General features: G+C 38.5%; 1 protein-coding gene across 5 annotated transcripts in view; it reads left to right on the top strand.

Annotated features, from left to right (window-relative positions):
* ULK4 (unc-51 like kinase 4) overlaps window positions 1-12348 on the top strand; it is a 487767-nt gene that overhangs the window by 15709 nt on the left and 459710 nt on the right. For all 5 annotated transcript variants that reach the window (XM_070455485.1, XM_070455483.1, XM_070455484.1 and 2 more), the window contains exons 6-12: window positions 2619-2720; window positions 3277-3360; window positions 4976-5051; window positions 7359-7451; window positions 9703-9818; window positions 9970-10039; window positions 11385-11481. In XM_070455485.1, the coding sequence (XP_070311586.1) occupies window positions 2619-2720; window positions 3277-3360; window positions 4976-5051; window positions 7359-7451; window positions 9703-9818; window positions 9970-10039; window positions 11385-11481 (638 nt within the window). The remainder of the gene's footprint in view (window positions 1-2618; window positions 2721-3276; window positions 3361-4975; window positions 5052-7358; window positions 7452-9702; window positions 9819-9969; window positions 10040-11384; window positions 11482-12348) is intronic.

Raw genomic sequence — 12348 nt, 5'->3', positions numbered from 1 at the left:
ACCAGTAGCTTGGTACATATTCAACATTGTTAAGTAGCTAATATTCTGCAAGTATGAAAGATTTTTAGGGATGCATCCTTGGGAGATGGTTTTGACAGTGAGAGGGGGCCTAGGCTGTTAGCTCACTGTGCTTGAGGGGAGAGTGTGAAGTCAAATTCTTTCTTTCTCCTACTTTTTTTTTTTTCTTTTGACCATGCCATGTGGCATGTGGGATCCTAGTTCCCTGACCAGGAAGTCATAATTTCTTATATGAGAACTTTTGATAGAAGTGGTAAAGATATTTTTCCTTAAGTTCCTGGTGCAGTACTTGAGACTTTGGACCAGTGAGACTCACCAGGAAGCAAAAGGCGCTGGGAGAGAGGGCGGCGTCCCTGGGCCTGGTGGTCACATGGCTTTGATGAGAAGAATGAGATAACGTGATGGGGAGCAGCACGTCAACCAGAGGCCCACAAATATGAGGAAAGAAATTTAACTTTCAGGGTTAGTGTTGAAGTAAAATTTCATGCCCAGGAAGAAGGCTCTTTAAATCCCCAAATATCTTCCCATGGGATGACTGGCATCCTGTGAAAATGAGTATTGTAGACTATGCTTTTATTACAGAAGACAAGGAGGGCAGTGTGTTTCAGGAATGTACCTTTTGCAATAGTCCCTTCAAAAGGGGAAGAGGGCTGTGTTACAGAGAAATGTCAGTTTTTAGCAGTGATGCTTGGTCACTTCTGAGCTTAATCCAAGAACAGTCCCCATGAGGGGGGTATGTTAACCTCTTTCCTAGTGGCTGGTGATGACTCACTTCACGGGAAGGACATTCTCATAGGAAGATAGAAAGCCCTGGGTTTTGGCAGGTGTTCTGCCCAACTCTGTGGCTTAGAGGATGTGAGGGTACTTTCCAGGTCTCAGCTGTTCATGTTGGTAAGCAGGGGTGCTTTCTAACCCTGGAACTTGGATTTCTGGGTAATACTAAACTCTGTCCAGTGTACGTGGTAAACACTAGTACTGTTGACCAGATGGCTCCCTGCTCCTCTCCTGGACACAGTAGGTTTGCATTGCCCTGCCACGCTCCCCAGGGGTGCACAGAAGTCTCTTCGAGCTGGGAGTTTCAAGAGCCAGTGTTAAGTTAACCACATTCTTTGCCCACCTTGCTGACTGAGGAAGCATGTATTGAAATGTAGCCTGGGTCTTGGATGGACTCACTGTGAGGGTCGTAGCCCATTGGCTGACCTGTAGGGGATGTGTAGTTTGATGATGAAGAAACTTGTGTTGTTAAGCCAGTGAGAATTTGGAGTGCTGACTTGTATATAACTTAATCTATTCTAATCAAGATATTGTTGATAACAGTCAAAGGTCCTTTTCTTACAACTATCTGGATTGTTAATTTAAAAGAAGACACGTCAGTGTGACACACCTCTTACTCAGGTGACCATTCAAAAGCTTTATATTTCAATACATTCTCACATAGGCAGATACTGCTACTTTACCGGTAGAAAGTGAAGAAAAACTAAAGAGCCTCTCAATGAGGTGAAAGAGGAGAGTGAAAAAGCTGGCACAAAATTCAGCATTCAAAAAACTAGGATCATTGGCATCCAGTCCCATCAATCCATGGCAAATAGAAGGGGAAAGAATGGAAGCAGGGACAGGTTTTATTTTCTTGGGCTCGAAAATCACTGTAGATGATGACTGCAGCCATGGAATTAAAAGATGCTTACTTAAAAGAAAGCTATGATAAACCTAGACAGCATTTTAAAAAGCAGAGACACCACTTTGCCTACAAAGGTCTGTCTAGTCAAAGCTATGGTTTTTCCAGTAGTCATGTATGGATGTGAGAGTTGGGCCATAAAGAAGGCTGAGCACCTAAGAATTGATGCTTTTGAACTGTGGTGTTGGAGAAGACTCTTGAGAGTTGCTTGGACAGCAGAGAGATCAAACCAGTGCATCCTAAAGGAAATCAACCCTGAATATTCATTGGAAGGACTGTTGCTAAAACTGAAACTCTAATACTTTGGACCCTGATGTAAAGAGCCAATTTGTTGGAAAAAACCCTGATGCTGGGAAAGACTGAAGGTGAAAGGAGAAGGGGGCAGCAGAGGATGAGATGGTTAGGTAGTATCGCTGACTCAGTGGACTTGAATTTGAGCAAACCCTGGGAGGTTATGGAGGACAGAGGAGCCTGGTGTGCTGCAGTCTGTGGGGTTGCAGAGTCAGACACGACTTAGGGACTGTGAAAGCACATACTCTTAGCAAGTGCTGTACTTAGTCACTCAGTCGTGTCTGCTCTCTGCAATCCTGTGGACTGCAGCATGCTGGGCTCCTCTGTCTATGGAGATTCTCCAGGCAAGAATATGGGGGTGGGTCGCCAAGATCTCCTCCAAGGGATCTTCCCAACCCAGGGATGGAACCCAGGTCTCCTGCATTGCAGGTGAATTCTTTACCAACTGAGTCACCAGGGAAGCCCTCTTGGCAAGTGGGACCTTAAAATTAGAAAACATATAAAAATGTAAAATATGCATGAAGATTAATTCACGTGCATTTTCTCCGATCTTTTTTCATTTAACCTAGTCTTTCCTACATGTTGACAACAGTACGAATGCCTGACAAAACTGTCCTTTCACCTTTATTTTTAGGATCTCTTATCTATACAGCTCCAGAAATTGTGAGGGGTACCGACTTCTCCATCACCAGTGACCTCTGGTCCTTGGGCTGCCTGCTCTATGAAATGTTTTCAGGTGATTATATTCTGGTTCAGTTTAAAATCAGAGCTGGACACGCATACATAATGGTTACATATGTAGTTTGCAAAGAGTTTACCTAAAGAAGTGAAGAAGCTGATTTTTCTAAATTTTTCTATATACTAATTTTGGCTGACTGGCATGGTTGTCTCAGCATGTGCAGGTTTTTTAGGAAGGAGGTATTTTTATGCTAATCGTTTGGAATGTTGAAATATGCCTAATTGTTGAAAACTGATTATTAGTAGAAAATCTTGTAAAAGTATCTTTGACTCTGAATTTTCAGATGTGTCCAATGGCCCATGCAACCCTTGGAGTATGGTTATCCATACTAAAATTTTGTGTTTTTAGGATGATAAATTTTCAGTTGCAGAAATATAAAAATGTATAGACAGTGTGCCTGGTGTATACTCAGCATTCAGTAATTAATTATGCTGTATGTGTATATTTTTCCTATAAATTATGTAGTCTTGAATTGTCTGTAGTTGAGATTCATTAAGAATTATTGATGGTAGCAAACTGTTGTTTAATTTTGCAAGTTTTCGTTTGATTTAAGGAAAGCCTCCATTCTTCTCAGAATGTGTCTCAGAACTAATGGAAAAGATTTGTTATGAAGATCCTTTGCCACCTATTCCAAAAGGTAGGATTTCTTTTTTGTTGTAAATGTAGTCAATTTACTACATGGACCAATGGTGCACTTTTATCCCAGAGTGTTTCTGTTGATTCATAACCCCTCAAATTTGTGTTTTCTGAATAGTCACAAATTGGTATTTTTAGAAATGTTTGTGTTCCCTTTGCCATTTTTAAAAAGATGCTGAAATGGAAAGCATAGTACTATTAAGTTCCCTCATTTAAAAATACAAATTATTTTGTCCTCCTATATCAAAAGAAATGTAGTTTAAAGATTTAAAACTCAAACTTTTATGTCGTTTTGGTGTGTTCATATGTCTGTACCATTTACTTAATATGTACTCATGTCCCATGTAGTTAAGTCTGTGTAGTGTTTGAATGGGAGCAAATCAAGCATTTCTCAGTCTTGTGTCTTGAGAAATCAGAATGCTACCCTGATAAGCTCAAGCTTTTAAGCTAGATTTGGTTGCAGTGTTTTAAAAGTATTGAAAATTGAATCATACAAATTGTAATTAATGTGTCTACTATTATTAATTTTAAGGAAAGAAAAGAAAAAGAAGGTACAGACATAATAAAACACTTTGCTACATACCTCAAAAGATGTGAATCTTAAGACCCCAAAATGAATATAAGACTTTATGAAAAATAAGGTTGTGAGTTTTAAAAGAAAAAAAAATCCTCAATAATTGATGGAAGAAATAGGAATGCAGAATATTTTCAGTATTTTAAGAATCATCCTAGGTGAAAAAAAACAAAAAATCTTGATATTTTGAAAGGGGTCTATATTTTTTAAAAAGTGTTTCTTTCTTTTTTTTTTTTAATTAACTTTAGTTTTCATAGAAATCAGTCATTCCTTTTTCCTATAATGATGACTTCTGATTTTTTACTTATTTAAATACTCATAGCATTGAGTATTGTTTTCTTGTATAAGTTGAAGACTTTTATGCAGGGTAAAGAAATCTTGAGAGTGAAGGTATCAAAGGTCTGGGCAAGAAAACCACTGGCGGCCCAAGGGTAATTATTTCACAGGGATCTTGTTCAGACTGTGGCCACAGTGCCTAATAGCACCATCTGTTTTGATGGCTTTGGCCATCATCTTCTGGGCCACTTCTTTTAATTATAGACTGATAATTTGACCAGGGTATGCATCTGTCCAATATAAAAAGAATACTTGGAGATGAATGGAATTTGACAGTATCATAATATTGTGATGTTTATTCTTTTCTTGTTAAAAAAATCTTTAAAATAAAGTGGGGTTACAAGTACTGTAGTCACAGTATATTATCAAGCAAAGCTGGTTAAGTTAAGAATCCCTCAGAAAATGAAGCATAATTAATAGTTGAAGACAAGGGTGTGAGCTCATGATCGTTACTGGGGTTGTAAAGAGAGAGTTTAGAGGTTAGTCAGAACTTAGTTTTTGAGGTACATGTGTTATTGTGGTCCAGGGAAAAAGTTTTAAATTTTTGTTCCCTCCTCCATTAAATGGAGGCTTTATTGTTACTCATGTATTCATTGTTCTTTTAAAAATAGTTGATGTGCTTAAAATGCTGTTATTATAATGTTGATGCAGGGTGTGTTTTCAGTTACTTATCACTTTTCTTTTTGGGGCATTATTTTGTGTCTAGATTCTTCTTGTCCTAAAGCTTCTTCAGATTTTATTAATTTACTTGATGGTTTGCTTCAAAAAGACCCTCAGAAAAGGTACGTATGGGTAATATTTTAATATGAATGAGCAGTGGAATTTTTTTTTTTCCTTTAGTATACTTCTAAAATTGTACTCTTCTTATTATAGAAAGAACTGTTCAAATGATCTCTCTTTTTTGGGGGGGAAAAAAGAAATGAGAGTCTACATTGAGTGGCTGCTCTGTTTGCAGGTGTTTTTAATCAGGAGACATTTTAAAAGTCAGTTTTTCCTCTAGTGTAGCTCGTAGTTGCCTCATAGCTTGACAGATTTTCTTGTAACTTCCAAAATCCAAGGAGTACACTTTTTTGTTTCCATTGTGGGTTTCAGGCTAAAACTGTCTTAGACTACCCCACTGTGGATGTGCTGTCAAGATACTTAATGTGATAATGACTAACAGGGCCCTATTTCAATGTGATGTCATTTATCAATATGACATTCCTGTCATACTGGGAATGTCAAGTGGCAGATCGCAGGCACAGTGTGAATTTTCTGTGTGGCAGGGATGGCAGAAAGTTAGAAATCCTTACGCTACAGAGTAGGGGAGGGCGGAAGGGAGCAGGGAGTGAAGGCGGGGTCTCCCTGGCCTGGAAGACAGGAGAGACTAGTTTCTGGTTCTCGCACTGGATACTTTGAGGTTTTCCACAAATGTTTGGGGTCTCTACTTCAGGGTGTAAAATGAATAAATTTAGTATAACATGTAATGTATCAGCATTAAATATGAGAGAAACTACAGAAGAAAATGTCTATACTTGAATAAATTGGAAGACATGCTGTACTTGCAATAGAATGCTTTTAGGATAAGTGTTACTTTGGTGGATAATCTCCCAGACTTTTTGGATAAGATATAAATGTGCTTAATTTAGCTAATTTAGGACCTTATTTAGGATACATTTTTATGTATTTATATTCCATATGAAATACTTTTTTTGCGTGAATGGGACCACCCCATAATGTAGTTTCTTTGCTCTATATATCTGCTTGATCATTTTATTTTTTCACTTGGTCATTTTAAATGGCCGCTGAATGCACATGCAATAACGTATGATAACAATACTTTGAGTGCTTTTTTTTTTGAGAGTGCTTCTTGATTTAGAGCATCATATATACCGACTGCTACAGTAAATATGTTTTTGTCTCTCTTTGTTGTTCACTTAAGAAGTTATCTCCTTTGAATAAGTTTCTCAAGATGGGTTTGCTGGCCAAAGGCTAATAAGAACATTAAAAATATGGACACATTTGCTGATCCCAGGAACATGGGCAGGTTTATGCTTCCAGCAATTTTAGAAAGCTCCTTCCCTCCTATTGTTAAATACAGTGGGTGCTTTGTTGATCTTATACATTTTTTGCTACTTTGATAGATGAAAAAGAAATTCCGTCAATGTATGACAAAACCCACTACAATATTGTAAAATAATTAGCCTCCAACTAATAAAAATAAATGAAAAAAAAATTCCATTTTATTGGCAGTTTTAATTGTTAGTGAATTTTAGGAGCCATTTGTATAAAAGGGATATATACTTGTGGCTGCCCATTCTTTATCGCTTGTATTTTAATTTCTACCAAAGTAGTTTGAATTTCATTTCATAAATTTTGAATAGTTAGATATAAATTACTATCTTTTTTGAATTTTAGGCTTAATCATTTTGAGTCTGAGTATACCTCAGGTATAATTGATCAGTAGTAATACTTAATGCTTTGAAAGTGAGTCCAGTTTTCAGATATGGCCTGAAGTTATCTTAATGTGGGTGACCTAATTAAATAATGTTTTGATTCCTAAACAGAAGTGTGAGTGTGTATAGCCATGAAGTTGATAATCTTGCTTATTTCTGAATGAACTTCTAAAAGTGAAGTTACAAAAAAAAAAAAAGTGAAGTTACAAAATTGGCAGGGCAGGAATAGAGATGCCGATATAGAGAACAGACTTTGGACCCAGCGAGGGAAGGAGAGGGTGGGATGAATTGAGGAGTAGCCCTGAAACATGTCCATTACCGTATGTAAAATAGATAGCTAATGGGAAGTTGCTGTATACATAGGGAATTCAATGGGGTTCTCTGTGACAACATATGGGGTGGGTTAGGGGATAAGGAGGTTCAGGAGGGAGGGGACATGTGTACTTATGACTGATTCACATTGTTGTGTGGCAGAAGCCATCACGATATTATAAAGCAATTACCCTCCAGTTAAAAATTAAGAAAAGAATTTAAAAAAAGATAATAAAAAGGAATATGTGAAACAAACCTGATATGTGTAACTAGGACATGTCCTGGGAATTCTCCATGGTAAATCATGTTAAAATAGATTTTAAACATTTCTGTTTTATAAAGACTGACTTGGGCAGACCTGCTGCAGCATTCATTTTGGAAGGATGCTTTTGCTAGACATGATCAGGACTCAAGCACTGAGGATTCCATCGTCAGGTAGTACAAGCTGATTTTTGTGTATGGGGCGTGGTTATTAAACACTTGGCCCATTACTATGATTGCAGCCTCAATGATGTGACTTTCTGTGCTTTTCATAATAGAAAATCAAGCATTTGTTTAATTAAGGGTTGCTTAAAGAGTTTAGTCATGACATTTTGTGTGCTTGACTTTGCTCATTTTCTGGTCAGTTGTTTATTCTCCAGACAGGGTTTTAGTACCTTAGTCATTAGTTGTGTTCACCTGGATTCCCACCTTGTCAGCACATGGCAGGAGCTCATTTCCCACTTTGAAATTAGGTGCAGTCCTGTGACTTGCTGTGGCTAGTGAAATGCGAGCAGAAGTGATGCGTTATTTCTGGGTAGAAACTCAAAAGAGCCAGTGTGTGATTTGCTACATTTCTTTCTCCTGATGAGGTGATCAGGAAGAAAATGTCCAAATGGAGTTGCTTTCAGGCTGGGTCTTTAGTGACCACGATGAGCATAGCTTTCTTGCCAGCCTGTGGTGGCTGTGTGCGAGTGAGACATAAAGCTAGGAGATTCTAAGTCACTAGTATTTGTGGATCATGTTACCACAGCATAACCTAGCTCATCCTGACTAATATACTTTATTTTTATTATTAAATCTTCTTAGCCCAGGACACTTACAGAAGTGATGGTGTTTTGAAAAGAACATTATGAGAAGTAGATGAGTCCAGATAATCGACTCCTCCTCTCTCCACTTTATTCAGTGATAATGGTTGTTTGATTCTTAATTTTAATCTTGTCAATTTAGTGTACTGGATAGAGAAATCTGAATTCTATATAAGGTCTCTCTCAAACTTTGGTTTCTGTGATCCACTGAGCTTCAACTGTTTACACACTTCAGGCTCTATAAAGAGTACAGAAACCTGGGCTTGGGTCCTTGTCCATCAGTGTCAGCAAGTCCTAGGACACCTCGCACCTTAGTATGCCATCTTCCTTTTGATCTGTATGCCTTTTATTTCTTACTGGCCTTGCAAGGACTCTTTTTTTTAACATGGTAATGAAGGAGGTAATGAAAGAGTGGGACATGACTGAGCAACTGAACTGAGTGAATGTGGGGTGATGAGAATGAACGCCATTGCCTGGTTTCTGATTTTAGAATGCATTCAGCCTTTCTGCATTAAGTACGATGGGCTTCCCTGGCGGCACTAGTGGTAAAGAACCTGCCTGCCAGCGCAGGAGATGCAAGACCATGGGTTCAATCCCTGGATCAGGAAGATCCCTTCGAGAAGGAAAATAGCAACCCACTCCAGTATTCTTGGCTGGAGAATCCCCATGGACAGAGGAGCCTGGAGGGCTACAGACCTCAGGGTTGCAAGAAATGGGTACAACAGAGCGCGTGCATGCACGCACGCACGCACACACACACACACACACACACACACACACACACGATGAGCTGGAGGGTTTTGTAACGTACCCTTTTCAGTTGGAAACATCAAATGCCTTTTTGTATCAGTAGATACGATCATGTGGTTTCTCTCCTTTAGATTCTCTTTATGGACTCTTACATAAATTGGTTTTCAAATATTGAGGCAACCTTGCCTTCCCACTGTGAACCACACTTACTCATGGTGTATGTTTTTATGTCTTGATGGATGTGTTTGGGACCAAGTGACAGGAGGATGATGAGAGAGGAAAAATAAGAGAACAGAGGGATTTGTCTTGCCTTCTTGGGATCATAGCTCTCTGGTTAGGAAGATGTTCCTCCCGCAGGATTTTAGGCGTGGGCCAGAAGTGTCTGCTGCAAGATTACCTGGAGGCTGGGGCAGGACAAAAGGGAATAAGAAAAACCAAAAACCAAACAAAAAACTAGGGTATTTCCCCTGCTCTGACCCTTAGGCATTCCCTTTCCTGTTCCTTGGAACAGAGATAGAGGACTTCTTGTGGGGCTGCTTTGAGCCCAGGGCTCGCAACACTGGAAGGGCAGAAATAAAAGGGAAGCTCACTACTGGCTCACTGATACTTCGAGTGCTGGTTTACTTCTCCTGTTGGCCCACTGCTATTTATTTTTCAGGGATGAATTTTATAGGCTTCTTAGTACAGTGCCTTGCACACAGTAAGTGCTCATTTTAGTTACTCAATGAAAAATACTACCTTTCTAATTCCATAGTTTGGCCAAATGTCCTGTAAAACTTAAGTATCTTTGCCAGCCTCTTGCTTGACACAGAAAACTATAGAAAGCTCAGTAGTGAGCTTGACTGAGTTGAGTTTCTCTTGTTAAACAGCAGAAACATGGAATATTCCGGGTCCCAAGATGCCATGGAGCTTCTGAAGAGCCCTCAAGGTGGACAGGCAAAGGGGGAGAAGAGTGGGCAGCGACTCAGTCACTCCTTCAGGCTAGGTGAGCTTTCATTTGACCTTGTTCCTGCTGCTCCGAACACTGTTTTTGGCAGTCCCTGATTTGTTTATCTTTCTCTTCAAATCTCTGTCTACATCATGCCCTGCTCATATTTTTGTTCACTTATGGATATTGTTTTACCTTCCTGCTACAGAAAAGCCATCTGAGTTGCGGCCTAAGAGTGCCCTTGGGGGTCAATTGAATGAGTCCATGTTTCTTCTAAGGTACGTAAAATAACAGACTGGAAAGGAGTCTATGGGAGGTGAAAGCTAAGTCTTCTTAAAGTGTCTTGTCCTGGTGGTGAACCATGTTGCACAGAAATAAAGGACAGAAGTAAATGCCACGTTCCCATTTTGCTCTCCTTGCAAGTTACTGTTCGGTGCTGGCCAGTGGAATGTAGACTTCCCTTTGTATTTTTAAAAATTTTAACCAAACCATTTTAACTTTTCTATGTATAAGGGTTAAAACTTCTTTATTTTGTACTTCTACTGCAAGTAAAATTGAATTTAAAATTTCAGAAGTCGGGCACCTTTATTTGACAGAGATTTATAGGAAAGAACAGGTTGTGTTTTTCTTTAAATATAGTTTTATCTGGGAGGCTTAAACAATATTTGTAATCATCGAAATAATAAAATCAGAATGGTATTTAAAGTGATTAGGCCAGTGTATTTAAAATTTTAATAATGTGTAAATATTAAGTGTTATAGTTCATTTATAGGTTCAGCCTCATAGTTTAATTTCATGACATAGGAGTTATAATAATAAACTAAAATTTCCTGATTTGTTTTACCCATATTTAAATATAAAGTATGTTAAGTTTGTCTATACATCTTAGGCATTTTAAGTTCAGTTAAAAAAAAATTTGTACAATCTCTGGTAAATTTTGTGACCTAAGTAAATGCTTGTTTAATGAATGAATACAAAGGCAGGTAAGTGGAGGAGAGGTGATATTTGGAAATTTGAAGGAATTCATCCCAAAAAGACCATAATGATTTAAATGGAAGAATTTCATAAAATGCCAAAAACTCAAACTCAGAGACCCGGATGTAATGGAGTGGCCCCCAGAGCATGGCATCCGTTGGTAAGTGTGGGAGGAATCATTAAAAACAGATGAGGATTATAATTTGTTACTTAAGTAGGTACCAAAGTAATTTGCCAGTTCAAACATTTTATGAAATAAAGTTATAAACATTTTCCATGCTTTGTAGAATATCTGAGCTACTTTATTAATGTAGATCCTGCCTAGATCAGCAGACATTAAAAAAATAATATTTTTAAGCTTCTGGTTAAAACAAAATACTGTATATAGCATGCCATGCCGTGCCCAGTTGATCAGTCGTGTCTGCCTCTTTGTGTCCCCATGAACTGTAGACTGCCAGGCTCCTCTGTCCTTGGTATTTCCCAGGCAAGAATACTAGAGCAGCTTGCCATTTCCTACTCCAGGGGATCTTCCCTACCCAGGGATTGAATGAGGGTCTCTTGTGTCTCTCGCATTGGCAGGCGGATTCTTTACCACTAGTGCCGCCTGGGAAGCCCCTTGAATAATGTTAACTGGTGTGCATCTTTCAGTTCGCGTCCTACTCCAAGAACCAGCACTGCAGTGGCATTAAGTCCCGGTGATGCTGTGACTCAGAATTCACCACAGAAGACGTCTCCCTTGACCAAAGTAAGCAAAGATAGAATTTTTAATTTTTTTTCTTATGCAAGATAACAGAGACTCACAAGAATAATTGCAAGTTAATCTGTGAACTATGTTTGTAATTGTAAGATATACAATTAAGTCATCTTCCTTGATTATCACTGGTTTTTCTAGTAAATACTTAAGAGAGAGGTGCTTCAAAGATGTTTTCTTGATAGCAGCTGTATTGAGATGTAATTGACACACCATGCAATTCACCTATTTAAAGTGTATAATTCAGAGGCTTTTAGCATACTCAGAGTTATGCAGTCATCACCACAGTTAATCTCATCATCCCATGAGAAGCCCTGTGTACCCATTAGCAGTCACTCCTGTTTTCTTCCAGTTTCTCTAACATTTTGCTCTAGGCAACCACTAATCTGCTTTCTGTCTTTATAAATATGCCTGTCCTGGATATTTCCTTTAAATGGTTCATACAATATGGGATCCTTTGTGACTGTCTTTTTTTCTTTCTTTAATGTTTAAGATTCATCCAAGTTGCAACCTGTATCAATACTGTATTCCTTGTTATTGCCCAATAATATTCTGTTGTATATACCACATTTTATGTTTCCATTTATCAGCCTGTGGACATTTGGGTGGTTTTCTTCTTTTGACTCTCCTGAGTGATGCTGCTGTGAACGGTTGTGTACATTTTTGTGTGGGTATGTATTCTGTGCTACATCATATGGTAACTCTTTTTAACCTTTTGAAGAACTGCTGAATCATTTTCCAAAGCAGCTGCACCATTTTACATTCTCAGCATCACAGTGTGAGGGTTCCAGTTTTCACATACTTAACAAAACTTTTACTGCCTGCCAGTCAGTAGATTTTAAAATTGTGGTAAAATATGCA

Source organism: Odocoileus virginianus, chromosome 26 (assembly GCF_023699985.2).
Source record: "Odocoileus virginianus isolate 20LAN1187 ecotype Illinois chromosome 26, Ovbor_1.2, whole genome shotgun sequence".
Classification (NCBI taxonomy): Eukaryota; Metazoa; Chordata; class Mammalia; order Artiodactyla; family Cervidae; genus Odocoileus; species Odocoileus virginianus.
The sequence above is the reverse complement of the archived record's forward strand: the minus strand, read 5'-3'. Positions and strand labels throughout refer to the sequence as shown.